At 29.1% G+C, this 18704-nt stretch overlaps 2 protein-coding genes across 9 annotated transcripts in view; one reads left to right on the forward strand and one right to left on the reverse strand.

Annotated features, from left to right (window-relative positions):
- Positions 1 to 11144, forward strand: part of LOC106690232 (lysosomal aspartic protease) — a 17247-nt gene extending 6103 nt beyond the window's left edge. The window contains exons 2-9 of the mRNA XM_014435586.3: positions 3015 to 3153; positions 4565 to 4698; positions 5405 to 5516; positions 6576 to 6778; positions 9112 to 9237; positions 9564 to 9723; positions 9921 to 10013; positions 10585 to 11144. Of these exons, the coding sequence (XP_014291072.2) occupies positions 3015 to 3153; positions 4565 to 4698; positions 5405 to 5516; positions 6576 to 6778; positions 9112 to 9237; positions 9564 to 9723; positions 9921 to 10013; positions 10585 to 10731 (1114 nt within the window). The 3' untranslated portion in view covers positions 10732 to 11144. The remainder of the gene's footprint in view (positions 1 to 3014; positions 3154 to 4564; positions 4699 to 5404; positions 5517 to 6575; positions 6779 to 9111; positions 9238 to 9563; positions 9724 to 9920; positions 10014 to 10584) is intronic.
- Positions 11145 to 11878: 734 nt separating this feature from the next.
- Liprin-alpha (PTPRF interacting protein alpha) overlaps positions 11879 to 18704 on the reverse strand; it is a gene marked incomplete at its 5' end in the record, with an annotated part of 47387 nt that continues 40561 nt past the window's right edge. For all 8 annotated transcript variants that reach the window (XM_067048105.1, XM_067048108.1, XM_067048103.1 and 5 more), the window contains 5 exon segments: positions 11879 to 14211; positions 16652 to 16768; positions 16887 to 17043; positions 17728 to 17991; positions 18111 to 18314. In XM_067048105.1, the coding sequence (XP_066904206.1) occupies positions 14128 to 14211; positions 16652 to 16768; positions 16887 to 17043; positions 17728 to 17991; positions 18111 to 18314 (826 nt within the window).

Genomic DNA, 18704 nt, shown 5'->3' on the forward strand with positions numbered 1-18704 from the left:
TAAATGGTTTTAGTTTTAACGCTAATATACTTCTATGCATCTAATTTCTGAGATGTAGTTTTTTTTAAATTAAACTAACTATTGATTTTTCGTTATTAAATATTGCGTTTTAAAAAAGTATATCTCAGGAATTATTGGAGGTAAACAAATCTATTAGCGCTCATATTTTAGCAAGTTCACTCTACGTGATGTTCTATTAATTTTTTTAGTGTTGTAGAGAGAGATGGGGAAACATTAACTATAGTAGAAACTAATAGCTAAAATTGCCTTGGCAACGGCCCTTATTCATGAATGGACCATTGATAAATAAATATCGTATTCATGGCAATTTTAGCTATTAGTTTCAACTTTAGCTAATGTCTGCCCAACTCTGTTTGTAGGTAATTTTAAATGTATGGAGCTGCGAATAATTTTTTTTTCTTTATGAACTGCCATTTTTTACTATCCCAACAATGATTAACAGGCAAATCAATTTTAAATAGTAACTACGTATAGTTTTTATTTAAGAAATAAAAAATTGTGGTGAAATAAGTTTTCTTTTTCCCTCTGGGCCCTTGGACTAATATGTGCAGCCTCCTTGGGCCTAAGGGATTAACTATCCGACGATATGAGGACTGCCGACTACAGTTTTAGTTAAAATACAGCTGTACATTTTCGTTTGCTGTTCGGGATAAACAAATCTTCATCACATCTGGTAGGCGACCTTACCTTATCAGTGTTACTTGGAAGTGGAGGTCATGGAGAAAACTGACTTGAGATGGATGTTTTTTTTATCCAACCTTGGGGATAAAATATATTTTAGGATGATTCTGCTTTTAAAAAATCACTGGTGTTCAATTTATTAATCTTAATGTTTGAAACATCATTAGTGTCTAATAGTTTAAATCTTTAATGATCGCGTGATTTCGAATCTCAATGATAGACATTGCTTTTGACTACAAACGTCAGTAGGCAAATTGATGTTCGGTCAAACTTTATCCGGTGTTGATAAAATTTTCAGCGACTGTACTGCTCCACATCGCTAATGCATGAATTTATTTTTCTAAGCATACCAGTATTTCGAGAAACAGCTTGTTAGATTTGGCTTTAAGTTGTAAGATTGATTGAGATTCGCCCAGTAAAAATTGCATCGCCTATAGACTATTACGCTTATCTATGGGAAAACTTTTTGGGTATACCAACATTTCGAAAACGTAGAATAAAATGTTAAAGAACTCAATAAACTTGAAATATCCGATACAAATCTCCAAATAAAAGTTAATTAATAAAAGAATAAAGTCTACTCGGTGCATAGATCAGTCTATAACAAATAGAAATATTGTATTTATTTTTATTTTTTAATAAAAGAATAAAGTCTGCTTAGTGCATAGATCAGTCTATAACAAATAGAAATATTGTATTTATTTTTATTTTTTAAAAAAAGAATAAAGTCTACTTAGTCCATAGATCAGTCTATAAAAAATAAAAATATTGTATTTATTTTTATTTTTTAATAAATTTGATTTTGAGAATAAAATTTATAGGAAGAGCCGTTGAGAATTAAAACATCTAGATATCTATCTGAAAATTTCATCAAACGTTTGATTAATGAAAGGTTTTATCTATTATTATTCCGGGACACAAATTTGTCTACAGACTGACTCCGAACTAAATTGGTTCATTGATGTCTAAGACGTAAAATGCAAATGAAATTTTATAATATAAATTTTTAGTAATTCGAACTTTCCGTACAAATTGTTTACAAAAAATAACAAAAACTCCAATTTTTTAATTTGTTTCCCCGTTTAAAAAGATATCAACAAACACATACATGAACAAACGTTTTGGATTATTCCTTCTACAAGGTTCTCTTAACATTTTAAAACAATGCAACAATAAAAAACAAAACTAATGGCACAAACATATTTTTTAATATCATTAATAAAAAAGTCTTATATAAATTGTACAGCAAACCTCTCTTATATCTCAAATCAAATAAAAATGTAGCTCCGTTTAGAATCCATACAATTTTACTTCGTAATTTTTAAAGATCAAATACTTAAAATAAAAGGGAAACCACATGAATTTTTTTAATATTTATTTTAAAAATTTTCAAATCAATTTTCCACCATTCTTCTTGTCATAATGAAAAATATTGGATACGAAACCGGACTGTTTTTCCATAAGAAAAGGAGTTAAAACCATTTGGTAGGTTCTGTCTTGTGTCTTCTGCCCTCTTTTACTGTTTTGAGGAGCCTCTTAGTATTGAAGACTTATCTTTCCTTCTGCATAAAATACTACTATTAGGTATAGGAGACAGTATCTCTAATATTTACTACTACATGAAATACTACTATTAGGTATAGGAGACATATCTCTGGTATTGAAGACTAACATATACTACTACATGAAATACTGCCATTAAGTGTAGGAGACAATATCTCTAGTATTGAAGACTAATATAATTTAGTTGTTTTTTCCAATGATGTAAATTCTTCAGGAATTAAATATTTTTTTGATCCAAGAGACCTTGGTTGATCAATCTGAACAAATTGCAAAGTTTCACATTTGTGTTCTAATTTTATTAATGCTGAAAAAGCACTTTTATGAATTAAATTAGTTTTATGAATACGATACTAACATTTAATACTATGATATGAAATTTTATATAATAATTCAAGAAGTTTGTAAAAGATCAAAATTAAGTTTTTTTTCAGTTTCTGCAATAGAGTTGCTAACTCTATTGCAGAAACTGACATAGAAATTCATTGAAATTTGAAGAACTAAATTCTTAAAAATTAAGTTTTACTTTAATGTTGATGATTTTTAGTCAATGGTGTATAAAATACTTAATAGATCTGAGCTTCTGGTAAAAAACATGCTGATTTATTAGTTATTATTATGTAATCCTAGAAAATTATGCATAAATATTGTTATATGCTCATGAGAAATAACTATTATCATGGATTTATTAAAATATGTATTATGATAAATTCAGAATAATTTGAGAGCAACTCGAAAACATTTATTTCTAGTATATCTTTGAAGAGACTCCGCAGCCCATTGAAAACTTTATTGGCCCACAGGGACGAACCTCGTTATCAGGAGATCATTCAACACTTGGAGTCTATTAAAGATGCACCTCATACGATTCCATTGTTTAAGTTTCTTGATGTAAGTTGATATGTAGTTGTTTTTTTACCTTATTTCTTTTTTAACAGTCCATTTATTGAAAACTATTATTCATAAATTCATGGTTACATTGTATTCTTGTTCGAAGTCCATCATAGGGAAAGCCTATCTGTAGATGTAAGTAAATGCTTGCTGAAAGTAAATATAGCAAAAAAAAAATGCCTTATTTCATTCCTTATTTTCATATTGCAAAGGGTATAGAACCCATCAGCATGTTCAACCCCTTTAATAAAGGTGTATAAAACTCCCCTCTTTTCTTAAAATTTTGAATTTATCATTACATCTGGATGTCCATGTAATGATTTAATTCATTATAACTAAGTGTTTTTCCTGAAGATTAGTAATGTAAATTTTCTTCCTGAACTATCTAGGTCCTAAAGTTTGAAGAGCTCCTATAAAAACTTATACTAACACCTATAAAAAGGTTCTAACTGTAAAATTAAAAAAAAAAAAAAATCAGCATAGTAAGCTTCTTTCTAACTTATTCTGACTGTTGGTAAATGAAGATTGCTATGAGTCAGTTCTTTTATTCCTTACAAAGGCTCAACACTCCTAAACTGATGATATGTTATTTTGGACAAAGATAAAACATTTTTGTTCTTATCTCCAAAATGTTAAAACTTTTGTGACAGAACTCCTTCATTTATCAAACAATTTTTAAATTTAAGCAACCTTCCTGTGTTTTGTGTTGTTAGGTAAGGTGGTTTTGATAATTTATTAATTGGGTTTAATGTGTGATTGTAAAATGATTTAATGTTAGTTTCATAGTTTTAGTATAGAGTAAATATTTATTGGTTCAAGTGTATCAGTGAATAAAATATATTTTTTTCTAATTGGAATTTATATTTTTTTAAGGATTCTATACATAACAATAGTAACAATATTTAAAAAGATAAAAGTTTGTTTAAATTGAGAAACAGACAGATTTTATGATTGTTTCCTCTTATCTTGTGAATAAGGGTTTTGATGGTATTTATGAGAGGTAGAGATGTTTGAGCTCCAGTTTCCCAAAGCAATTATTGTCAACAGAATTTTAATAAAAAACAAAAATAAATTTTATAAAATCAACTATTTATATTTTTTTAAATATTTTAATAAATTTAGTAGCAAATGGGTAGCAGTGATTGCCTGTTTTTTCAGATCTTTTTATTGTACTTTTTTGATTATCTTTAAACACTTAAACTTTTCCTGGATCAAATAGAACCCAGAAAATCCTTTATAATAATGTGAGATACGTTACAATTTTTACTTTAGTATTTTTTTAAAATAATTTATTACAGGGGACTTAGTTTCATAAAGTTTCGAAAGTTTTGATCACATTATTTTTATTTCTATCTCTAGAGGTTTTTTACTGAATTAGATGAAAGCTATAAAAATACTTTTTTTTTTTCAGTATGAGTTTTATGGTGATGTTTTGATTGGACATCCAGGACAACGCTTCAAAGTCGTTTTCGATACTTCATGGGGTGATCTTTGGGTTCCATCTGTACTCTGTCCAGTTATAGATATTGCTTGTAGTGAGTATAAGTTTTATTGTAAGATACTATATAAAAGTACTAAATTAATAATTTATTTATCATAAAGGGCTTATTGTTCCATATGTAACTGATCTAGCCCAAACCAGATTTCATTCCTTCCATTAGAAACTCCCTTACCACCCAAACACACTAACCTTTTGCTAGTTTTTTGTTTCTAACCTTGCTTCCTCTTCCATGCCTGAAAAGATGGCCACGAGACCTGCTAATGCAAAACATCATTTGACTGCTACCAATGGATAGTTTCTCTACACACCTGTAACACTCCATTTTGACTGATATCAAATTTACTAATTGTATTATAATGTACAGTTGTAAACAGCAATAAATAAATAAATAAAAATTGATATAAAATTAATTAATTTGCATTCTGAGATATCTTTAGGCATAAATGCACATTAGTTTTCTTTATGCAAACATTATAGATTCAAAGAAATTTTGAAAATTAAAAATTTCTAACTTATAAATAGTTTTTATTTGAGAGAAGTTGAATTAATTACTTATTAATCAGGAAAGGGTAATTAATAATTAAATTCTAGATCATTAATGGGCTTTACCAAGACGATGAATACACCTAACACCACACTGAGTGTATACTCTCAAGTCTCACATAAATGAAAAAAGATAAAACTTTTATTTTAGGATTATTTATACTTTGTTTTTGTATTTTTTTTTTTTTTTTTTTTTAGTTAATAGAGAAATAAATATGATTCATCCAGAAGTTCAACATACAAACCAACTGGGAAAAAATTTAATGTAGATTTGGGAAGGTACAATTTAACTGGAAAGATATCATCAGATTTAGTGCAAGTATGTATTCTTGATATTCTATAGTACTATGTATAATTTTTATTTTATCAAAAATTATCTGATCATTAATTCAACAGCATGCCAATTTTATATGATACATATTACATAGTTAAAACACCATAACATAGCATATGAATTGATAATCCTTTTAATATTCCTATTTGCATTATTAAATAATGTATACGTTTTATTAATAAAAGAAAGAAAATGAATATTTTACATTATTTATTTAATTCTTATTGGATATATTTATAAATTGTATTATACCTTTAAATTTTCTAATTATTTATTTATGCTATTTTATGCATTTTGTCCGAAATGTACAAAATTGAATTTAAAAATAATAATTCTTAGGCCATGAAATGGAAGTATGAATGGTTTAGAAAATGGTGAAGGGAAGCAAATAAAATGTACAATAACACAGAAATCCAGTCTCTAATTAGGATCTATAGACCATATAAAAATAGATACAAATTATGTATCAGTAGCTTAGTTACAAACACGGCCACATCTACTTAGCAACAGTTTTCAGGGGACTGAAAAAAACGTATTTCACCATAACTACTAAAATAAAATATTAAACATTCAGCAAAAGGTTAAGTGAAGTTTAGTTTATCTCGTTCAAATACTCTGTTTGCTGTAAATGGCTCCACATGACCCTGCCACGTTTGAAGCCACCTGACAGAAACAATGTCTAACTCATTTTATAAAAAAAAATGGAGCTGGTCATGTTTGTAACTGAGCTATTCATGTGTATTAGCTTGTTATATTGTAAAATTGAGATAAATAATTTCATGAAAATTAGAAGAAATTATATAATTTTTATTATAAATTTGAAATTATTAACACCTTGTTGCTTGAATGACTTTAAGTGATATCTAAAAGTGACTCAGAAAAACTTACAAATTTATTATTCATAATAAATTAATTAACTTTTTTATTACAATATTATGGCTTCTAATAAGTTTAAAAACTGTTTTTATATTTATAAAATTATTCTGCTATGAATATATTTTTTTATATTTTATAAAATATTGTTTGTTTTTTCACAATTTTTAGGTAGGACAGATTAATATTACAGGCCAAACATTTGGAGAAGTAATGAGTATACCATATAAAGAATTTTTGTTTTCTAAAGCAGATGGTATATTTGGACTCAATTTAGACGCCTCTGCTGTTTCTGATGGCATCACACCTTTCTTTTATAATATGATAAAACAAAAAACTGTAGAGGAGGAAATTTTTTCTATCTACTTCAATAGGTATGGCTTACTTAATATTTTATATATGCAAGGAATTTTTCAAAAAGTGTCAATTTTGTGTTGTAAATTAGCCGAATTAGCTCAACTGTTTATTATTTCTCACAGGTGTTTTTGGGTACTTCATATTCAGTGCTGCCGATTTTCAGGTATTTTTCACCTTAGCGGGTAATCGGGTAAAATGGATTTACGTTATATGTAGGTGTGCTAGTTCAGTGTCATACTAGTCCTTCGACCAGTTTTTTTTAGTTAATCATTTGAGACTTTTTCTATTATTAATAAATTATTATTTTTCCTTAGATCTTGAATTTTAGGACATAGGAGTACCTAGACCATTTGAGGCCCATAGCATATTTCTTTTTGGGGCCTGGGACTGATTTATTTTTGAGGCATGGGATGAATATAATTTCTGTACCTTGGGCCGATTTGTTTTATTTGGGCCTAGGGTGGATACAATTTTAAGGTCTCGGGTAAATTTGTTTTTGGGGCCCGGGTTGAATTTATATTTATAATTATAATTTATATTTTTAGTACAATTTTTTGTAATAAGGCTGAAGTATGTAAGACGAAAAGTTTAAGGCTGTTTTGGTTTTAAAAATATAATAATTTTTTGTATTGTTTCTATGACCGACCACTTTTGTACTATCAACTTTTAAGTTTTCAATGTTCCTTCTCAAATTTTTGCATTCCTAATTATTTTAACTGTAAGCTTAAAAGTCACTTCTTATTAATTAAAAAGAAAATTAGATCAATTCAAAACAATTACCAAATATTGAGATATTAATAAAAGGAATGGATATGTAGAAAAATTACTTGTAGTTTATATCTGATCATACATTATTCAGCCAAAAGAGGTATACATATGACAGTTAAACATGGCAGTTAGTCCACTGACATTACTTGTACTATCAACTATCACATCAGACCCAGTTCGGCAATACTGTCATGACAGTAAACATACTGTACAATGTAACAGTAACTATCAAACAGTTACATCATGATAGTGGCTGACTTTGGTCGCAATAACTGAAACTGTACGATTGTTCAATGTCAAGGCATGACATGGGATAGTTAACATGACAGTTGATTCATTGCATTTCTTGAACTATCAACTATCACACCAGGACTAATGCGACAGTACTATCAAGACTGTAATAAACATTACAGTAACAGTTATAACGATTCTCCAAGAACAAGGTAAGTGGCAGGTATTCGTTAGGTAAAACAGGTATTTTCAAGGCACTAAGAGCTGTACATGTCTCTCTTAATACTTTATTGAAACCAATGATTGTGACATCATTTTTAACAGTACCATCGCCAAATACTAAACATTATTTCCATCATGTTATTTTGTAGTAGAGGTTGACTAGAGGTTTCATTTGCCCAATTATGAGAATAAATTTAAGATGTTTTGGAAAGGCCAAACAGCAAGACCTAAATAAAAGAACAGAACTGTCAGTGACTTTTCTATGAGACTGCTGGGCTGTCTTTTTTTAGATTTGGCTGCAAAGTCACAGTGCACCCCAGAATGATCACAGGAACTAGATTACCAATTTCCATTTTGTTTCAAACTGGCAGTTGTCTTGGGGTCTCTTGTCCTCACATTTCATCAATTTATGAAGATAGAGGAAACAAATATGAAGTTTTTTAAAATCCTTAAACCAAAACTCTGAAGAAAATAATTTTTAATTTTATAACAATAGGCAATATTTTGATGAAACATGCCTAAAGAAAAAGCAGAGAAAAAGTTATGACAAATAGTAATTTTATTTATCGCATAAAATTATATGGAAAATTTTGTATAAATACTTAAATGGTAATTTACTTCTATACATAACAAAAACAAAATCAGTATCAGCAAAGATACAGTGTATTGGACTTTGTATCTGTTTTTGAAGAATTCTCCGCGTGCTCCCATAGAAACTTGTTCACTTTATTTAGTTTCTCCTCTAACTTAAAAAACATCCCCAATGCTCATTTAAAAGATAATTAAAATGTCTACAAAATGGCTGAGGTTTACAAAACAAAAAAAATATTTATAGCAATATTACCAGACACAGCAAATAATTTTTTAATTGACTTTGCAGCCAAAGTGGTAAGTATAAAGTTGTGAGTAGAGATGCAAGATATTTTAAAAAAAATTATTGAATCAAACAATTATTATTAAATATATTATTTTGACGTATTAAGTACTTATGTTTCTTAAAAAATAAAGCTGTGTCTTGGATAATATTTTACTTTTGCTGTTGGGATATCAAATTTTGACACTTATTAGGCTTAAGTTTTCTTTAATAAGCATCTTAAGAACAAAGTATAATCCATGGGTTCATTTTCAGAGATTTGTCGACTGAAAAGGGAGGTGCCTTGCTTCTTGGAGCTACAGACCCTAAACATTACCGTGGCAACTTCACATATGTGAGGGTAGATCCAAGATCTGGCTATTGGCAAATTCCAGTTGATGGGTAAGGAAATATTCAGGTTTCTATTTTTTGTAAAGGGCCTTTAAGGATTCACAGGACTGCTCCAAGATAGGAATATGTATAAGTGTTAAATAATTTTTAATTAATTAGTAAAAAAAATTGATTAATAAGTTAATTGCACCCAAAACTGATATTCCATATGGTACAATTAGATAATAGTATAATGACACCTAGGAAAATAAAATTAATGGAAACATACAGAGAAGCACCAATAACTTAGGTTGATTTTAGAAAGTTCTTAAATGTCGTATACTTTCAATCAGTTTCAGCAATCCTGATTTAAGAAATATTTTCTTTGATTTTTCCAGAATTTATCTCAAGACAGCCCAAGAGAAAAAACAATTTTGTCAAGGAGGATGTACGGCTATAATGGATACAAGTACCAATGAAATCAGAGGGCCTACTGAAGAAATTCATCAAATTAATCAAATTTTAAAAGCACGAAGATTTTATTTTAATAGATTTATAGTAAGTGTTTTCTCTTCTTACTGAAATAATGAATCAGTTAAATCTGAAAATACAGTCCAGAGCATTGAATAATTGGGACAACTTGAGTTAAATTTTTTATTCTAAATATTTTATTTTTCTACTAACAACTTTTATAATACCAGTATTCAGCAGTAACGAAATATTTGACTCTTTTTATAAATATTTAATTGTTCCAGATTGATTGTGGTAGAGTGCCAGTGCTTCCTCATGTAACCTTTACCATAGGAAGTCAGTCATTTGTACTCAAAGGACCCGATTTTGTGCAGAAAGTAAGATTGAAAGAAATTTATTATTATATTTTTACCACTAGAAAACTTTCCCCTCAGTTTCATGCTACAAATATGTTCATTAACAGTTTCTTCTCTCCTTCCTTCTCATGTTATAGACCAAGGAATTTAGAATTCGACACAAATAAATTTTCTATATCAGCTTTTATCAATAAATTGTTACTCTGACAAAATCTCAATCCAAATCCTTAGGGCTAAATAAAATTTTAGCAAGCTACTTAAAACTTAACCCCTCAATTTTTACTCTTCATCTAAAATTTCTCTCAATACAATTCAAATCTTCCTAAGCACTTTGAAAGGGTGATTCATAATAAGAACTATTTTTTCCCTTAAAAGTCTAGATATAGTACTTCCTTGGTTATACACAAGTTACCAACCAAAAAATATTTTTCATATGAATGTAATTTTACTAGTAGGAGTAGAAGTAAATACGTAATAACTGTGTTTATTAAATAATAATAATGCACTAATAAAATATGTAATAAACCATTTATTATTCTGCCCATCTGGTATTAAATTCATAATATATATATTTATAAACTGAATGTTTTAGATGAGTTGGGGTCCCATCACAATTTGCCTGTCTTCATTTACACCATACGAAGGTGGTGGTTGGACTTTTGGTGGAGCATTCATGTCCCAATATTATACAGTTTTCGATGTGAAGAATTATCAAATAGGTTTGGCTACAGCAAGATAAAAAGAACTTATATTTGGTGAAGTTTTCAAGTTTAGTAAGTCTGGATTTGCGGTATTTTCATAACATTTTTATTTAAATTTAATGCATATGGAAGTATTAAAACTAAATATTTCAATGTCTGTAAAAACAGTATAAATATGTTATGGCAATATACCAAAGATATAACTGACTGTTGTGATTATAATAGGTCTACAATAAGCTAATAGAATAATGTTTACTTTGGTTTAAATCTTCGTTTATCCAAACAATCCAACCAGGTTTTGAATGTATTTATAATAAATACGACCAATCACTGAAAATTTGAACATAAACTGTTGAATTATAAAAGTTCTTTGATTGGCTATGAATCAACTTGTATTTGATATTATTTTATTATCTAGAAGAACTAAAAATATAATTTGTATTCCTTGAAACACTGTTCTTTTCTAATTACCTATAATTATATATATAACCTATCTTGCTAAATTTATATAAATAATTTTAACAAATTAAAAGGTTGTTTAAGTTAAAAGTTATTTAAATCATCTTTCTTTTAAGCATTCTTTACCTGGTATAATTACATTTGATAAACATAAAAGTAAATTATGAAGCTTATCATACTTCGTTTTCTTTATTATTTTTGCACAAAGATATTTTGTTTTTACCTGGAAAGATATGTAAATAATAACTACCTTTCTTTTTAGGATATTAAAAAGTATATATAACAAAAATATTGCAGTTGCAAGTCTCTACCATTTTATATTTATATTTACTTGAAAAACCTTTGTTTGCTATATTATTTTCTCTTTAACCAGAGCCATGAACGGAGCCACAAACTCATGTTCTGAATGCAAAGAACTACTCATTTTCAATCCTGAACTAATGCCTAGCTCACTATCATGCTGATAGTATTATACACATACATGACTTCTATATATGAGCTTATAATAGAGCGTACGTGTTCCTTACCTCAAGTTGATCCCCTTTATGGTAACTGCAATCTTACTATGATAATTTAAAAATTCAGATTCTAAGATTCATTCTAGTTTTGTTATTAGATCAATATGTGAAAATGAATTGATAACTTTTCGATCCTTTTAGGTTATATATTTGTGCTTTAAATTTCCTAATGCACTCGATTACAACGAAGTGGCATATTAAAAATAAATTGAAGATTAACATTGGTTTTTTTATTCACATTTATGTTTCGATAACAATTGTCATTTATTCCTAATTGAAATAAAAATCCTGAAAAAGGAAAATATTTCACTAGTGTCAGTTGAAAACTTATACTAAATTTGTAAACAATGCAAAAGATATTAAGATTTATACAGGGCCATTCATTTTAACTAGTACCATGAGAGTGATATTGTGTGCTAAAATGAATCACTTTCTCACTCCATTCATAAAATAAACTATTCATTTGATTGGTAAGAGTTAAAGTAAATCATCCTGTACATACTGATTATATATATATATATCTTTCCATAAATATTGTTTTAATACTGTTGTTATTACATTTTCTCAACAAATAATGTACTTCAGCTAGAAATGATTTGTTTATAAGTTGGTTATATTCATACATACGTTTTATTTCCATGATTTACAAGCAGAATTCATAGCAGTTATTACATCTACTGTTGAGGATATAAAAAGCCAACGATGGAAGGATATACATTTTTCCATATAATTAATATATATTTTTTTTTTATTATTATAGCCTTCTTAACTCTTCTTCCACGTTTCACACACAAGGCAACATTTGAGTACCTAATTTTTTGGAAAATAAAATCTAAAAACAAGGTTTAAAAAATTTTGTATAACATTATTAAATTCTAAAAAAAAAGTTATATGGCAGTAATTTTGATTTTATCAATTTTGCACAGGAAATAAAAACTATGAACATTGTTATACTACTACATTCACAAGAGATAAGACAAAAACAATTAACAATAAAACAGTATTTTCATAAAAATAACAGTAAAATAATTAGCTGATGAAGAGTGGAACACTTAGATAGAAGTACATTTTCTAAACATATAGGACTTGGCCATTGACAAACGGTAGATTTACTACAAGTTTGTGACGACTTCTGAATTATATTTACAATTAGTGAAAGTAGCACTTGATGGCCCCCTCATCTCAAATATTTATTATTAATAGTCATTTACTCAAAATATGACTATCTTCACATTATATTTTCAATGGGCTGTGCCTATTGTCGACGTGTTATATAAAAACCAAGTGTATTTGGTGTGAAAATCATACATTACTATAATTTACTAACAATAACAGCCAAAAATTATACTAAGATAATATATATATATATTTATATGTATATAACACCAACAATATTTGCGAAAAACGCAAATCTTATGTTCACAGTTTCAATGTACAAATCTATTTATATATTTATATATATACTTATTTCAATAAATATACCTAATGCTATGTAACAAAGCGGAATGTTACACTCCTGAAATTTACAGTAATGTACACTTGTCACAAAGCTTATAATTCAAATCACCATTTAAATGAAACACAAAAGCAAAATTAAGATTAGTTCAATAAATCTTAAGTAATAGATAAATAATACTTGGTGGCTTTTGCTGTTTACAATAAAGAAAAAAATATTAAACAACTATTTTTTTTTTTTTATAAGTGACAACCTGGATACAAGCTACAAAAGTGAATAAAGCCGATATGTAAAAAAATGTCATACTATATTAGGCTATACAAAACACTGCATACTTATTGAAGCCACGTTAGTCTATGTGATCCCGATGGAAGAAAAACATAACAGTCAGGCATAGCGTAACAGTCAAGTATTGTCATTAACATTATTTTATAGACATTAAATAAAAGCCTCTTGGTTTACCTTTATAATACATATAAGATTTTACAATGGTACACGTTAATGAGGCTTTTGGAAGTTTTGTACGTTTTTTTTTTTCTAGCTTTACATTTTATAAATATTTAAAGCTGGTCAGAAGATTATAATTAAAAATGAAATAGCTTAAGGAGGTAGTCTAATGAATGACAAAGTAGTTTTTCGACTAGTTAATAATGGTAAGTGAAGCAAGTTTTCCATTTGGATGTAAGTATATACAGGTAACATCCACGAATACCGATAACACTTTTGACATAGACAGTTATTAGATGTTAACTCTTACATACTATTGGTATCAAAAAAGCCTATGAGCTTTTTAATTTATTTTTTGCAGTTTTTTTATTTTATTTGGTTAAAAAGCCAATCACTTGGTATTAATCTTTGGCTACCTTGCAGTCATAAGTTAAGGGTCTTTAATGTAGCTCTGGAGAGCTCCGGCTGGAAGCTTAAACAAACCGTTATCTATTTAGGCCATCATTTGGATGATTCAAGTCTCCTCCGTAATGGAAAGCCTATGGTATTGCGTATCAGGATTTCATGTCCTGGTCCAATCTCCTCTCTGTTGCGACTGACAACAAGTTGTTAAATTCAACTTCCAACAACTGCCGAACCTAAAAATAAGAATAGGATAAAATTAAGCAAAATCCTATAACAAACAATAGATAAAAGGACCTAAGAACATATAAGATTATTCTTAAATACTTCTCAGTACAATAAAGTTAATAAGTAAAAATAAAACTATTATCTAACAAGTACAATATACATACATCAGAAAAAGTTTTGCATCAACCTTGCTTTAGCTAAACTCTAAAAGGTAAAAGTTTAAGGAGTTACATAACATGAAGTACAAACTATACATCCAAAATAATGTTTTTATTAAAGAAATTCTTTTTCATATTTCACAAAAATGGATACTTTCTTTCTAAAAGTCACAAAATGGAAAAAAATTACTTCTGAAAATTTTACAAATTAAATCAATTCTTAACATTCACTAGTCAGTATTGCCTATGCTCGCTCTAATTGAGGCCTGGAAAAGTACTGGTAAGCCCATAATGAAGTGATTAATGACATCTTAGTTGAGGTTTCTCTACTCTTCCATAGTAGCTTTCCTCACTTTCTGGGCTCCTACCAGTGCCCAGCAAATCCCAGACATGCTCAACGAGGTTTATGTCGGAAGAGAATGTAGGCTATTCCATTATGTTAATACTTTCCTCACAAATGTACTCTTGGATGATAGTTGCCCAGTGTAGATGAGCATTATCGTCAACTAGGATAAAGTTTTGACCATATTCGTTTGCCAAAGGTGCGAAGCTCGAGCCACATCTAAAGGTTCCAGGATATCTTTTATCTGAGTTTTCATGAAACCATCTATGACTATAATTTCAGTTTTGGTGTTATGTATAATACCAGCCCAAAATATGACTGAGCCACTATGTTGGACCTGAACATTGGAGTATCTCAAACGACTTGGCTTGTAGGGATGGTGAACACTCTATGAACTCTCATCTGGTTGTTGTCTGCTATGAGGGCAAGGTTAATAAACTATTCTTCCACTAAGGTAAAAACTAATTTTCTTGGTTTCTTGCTCACTGAATGCACTGTTGCCATTGAGCTCTATACATGAGTGGGCAGCATAGGGTTCTTCTAGAATCTAAGGTTAGCACCATCAAGAAGATTTCAAGCAGTCTAAATTTAGACTTTTTTTTGTGTTGTCTACCAATAATCTAAGGAGTCTGTCTTCAATTTTACCATGGATCAAAAACCTATTCCAACACCTTAGAACGTTGCTTTGCTCTACATTGAAAGCGTTGAGAGGTTTGGTGTGTTGATAAGCCTGTTACCCTCAAAGCAATGATTGGATGGTGTTTTCCTGGAGATAAAACATTTCTGGTCATCATATAAAAGCTCACAATAGCACAGGTTCACTTTAAGAACACTAAATCTTAATTGAAGGTAATTGGCCGGCAATCACATTTTTTAGGATTGTCTTGTTTTGGCTCCAAATCTGGTGCTAATCCTGAAACTCCTCAATGTTTATTATTCCCTAATGCTGTGCTTCTGAAATCAAAAGTCACCTTTGCGGTGACTTACTACCATCATGAAGGAAAGAAGAGGTGATACAAAACTTTTTTTGAGGAGTGCAAATAAATATAATATGTAATAAAATGCTTAATTAAAAAAAATATTATTAATAAACTATAATTTTTATTAATATATTGAATATTAATAAAAATTATAGCGAAATGAGAAATTATTTAAATTTAAGTAATCTAATACTCTTATACTGTATAACTTAAAATGTTAATTGCGTTTTTATAATAATGTTGTGATGATCAATTTGGAACTAATTGTTGAATTGTTAGTTTGTAAAGATGTAGATCAGTCCCCCAAAACGTTAATAATTAACATACTTATATTATTTTTGAAAAATAAAAACAATATTTATTAGAGGCCTAATTGATTTTAATTTCAATGGATAAAAAATTAATAAAAAGATTTATTTACAGACTTAAACAATAATCATTATTGTTATATAATTAAAAATACATTAAAGTAAAAACAAAAACGTCATTAAAAAATTTCTCAAATACATTCCAAAATACTGATCTTGACAGAGGGAGAATAGATAGGCTAATGTCAGTTAAACATCTGGAACACCAGACGAGTCTACATCAATCTGTGAGCAAGAGTTTTGGTGAATAGCAACAGTTAATTAATTTGGCCATTAGTAGCTAAGGGAGTTAAATGACTGCCTCGTGACTGCTTTGGGAGTCGACTTTTATTTCTGTGGCAGTCCCATGAAATGAAAACTTGACCTATTTAATGACCTGGAGTAGGTTGGTTAACTCTTGATAATCCCCCTCCATATGCCAGAAATGACCAGGAAGGGGGTCATAAAAATACAGTTAATCTAGGGGATAAATTATTCTTCAGGCTCATATCTTGACTAAAGTTGTAGTTGTTATGAAGAACAATTAATATCAAAGTGCACAATGAAATCTCATGAAAATTATAAAAAATCGAATAATAATAAAATATATTGAAAATTACTTGGGTATTTTGTGTTGGAATTTGTAAAGCAAGAGCCATACTGTTATGGTCAAAACTCTCATCTAAAGCTACTAATGCTCCATGGACTCCAGACTCGGTGAGATGAACTGCATAATCCTGGAAAAAAAATCAATATATTTTCCAAAGTGAAATTAATTATTAAAACAAAAATCTGCATTGAAAGATATGAATTATAAAGTGAAACAACAAAAATTAAATATACAATTAGAGTTACCTTGAGACCTATTGATGAAACCCATCTCATCACTCTTTCATTCGACCAAACAAGAACATCAGATAGTTCATTTTCACAGTTTCTTCTTCTCTCCTCGAGTTGTTTCCTATCATAGTTCACCCGTTTGAGGCATGATATACCAAACTGAAGGCTAGTCCTGAAAAATTTTAGAAGATACATACAAATTTCTTATGTTTATATATAGAACAGGTTTTTAATTTGGTTCAAAGTTCAGATGATTAGTCAATATAAGATTTTAAAATAATAAATTTTATAAAATAATTTTCTTGGCAGCACAAAACAGAAAAACAGTAACTAAATCTTTAAAGGTTCAGTAAGGCGTGACAAGGGTTTTATGATCCCAGAATCAATGAAGTATGATTCTAAGTAGAAGTTCAAAGTCATATTGTTAAACTAAACTTATTAATTAGAAGTCCTTCAAGGTATGTGCAGACACTATCTCTATTTACAGTTAACTGGATTCCAAATCAACTTTGTTATTGTATTTAATCTTGTTCCTCTTAGAAAATTAACAAATGAAATTAATAGAAAATTCAGTGTTAAAATTTTTATTTAAAAAAATTTTATGATTTATAAAATTCAAAATAGAAAGTGAATTAAATATTAACATCTGTAAATTATTTTTTAAACATTACTGTTGTGATCCAATAGAAAAATTTTAAGACGATAAAAACTGATGTGTCCTAAAATAAAAAGGGAAGTAAAAGAAAAAAATTATAATTAGGATCAAAGTCCACATATTAAATTTATTATTATTTCAGAAATATTTATTGAAGTTCATTGAGAAGAAGTCAAACACAGTTCAATTATCTTATCTTACCTGTGGAAACTGTCGACCATCTTCAACTGCCCCCTCAGATCTTTCTTAGTCAAATGGTCCAGCATCCTGGCATCAACGAGACTTTCCATAAATGTGGTACGGTACTGGGGAAGCCCCAGTGAAGGAAGCCAGACGTTACCGATCCATTCATGATTCATGTCACCAAAGGCAAGAGTTGTTCTAGAAGTCTTTGGAGCCGAAGGGCTTGTCAATGATACCATTTCTTGAATGGCGAGGCGTAATTTCAGACGATGTAGAGGATTACTGTAGTGAAAAAATATATATAAGCATATACACACTGTTAAATTGATACACCACAACAATTTTATTAGTAAAGTAAATTTCTTAAAAATATTCAAGTAGAAAAAACTAAATCACTTCACCTGATTCCGATTTCCCTCTGTATTTCTGTGTCAGAAAGAGCACTCATGATGGCTCCTGATTTGACATTGGCTCGACAAGCAGCTACATACCACGCTGGCATCCCAACCCACAATTCCAACCAGGCAACGATTGTGGGACCATTCCACAAGGCGAATGGTGTACCGGCTTTCATTGATTCTGCCAACAACTCTTGTCTAACACAACTGAAAATAAAAGTTTTATGAGCTATAGATGGAATCAAAAGTGAAATTCATAATATAAAGAGCATAAAATACTTCCTTACAAAATCTTTTATATGATATCCTATCCAATGGGGTAATAACTTAAACATATTGATAGCAGGCTCTTTGTTCTCTTGTTGGGTTACATAAGGACAATGAGCCCTTTCAACAATATCACAAGAATAATAAGAGAACAACATTCCTACTTAAATAATTTGATTAAATGATGAACAATTTTTAAAGCTAGTTCCTGACATTTTCCTACTTAAAATTTAGGATCTGTCAGTCACGTGATTATTGACCAAGTGAGGTCCTGTTTCTTACTCTTTTTGCTCAATCATTCATTTGGTATGGGATTATGACCAAATTATA

This window comes from Halyomorpha halys, unplaced genomic scaffold (genome assembly GCF_000696795.3).
Source record: "Halyomorpha halys isolate HHAL.00 unplaced genomic scaffold, Hhal_1.1 Scaffold1622.1, whole genome shotgun sequence".
Lineage (NCBI taxonomy): Eukaryota > Metazoa > Arthropoda > Insecta > Hemiptera > Pentatomidae > Halyomorpha > Halyomorpha halys.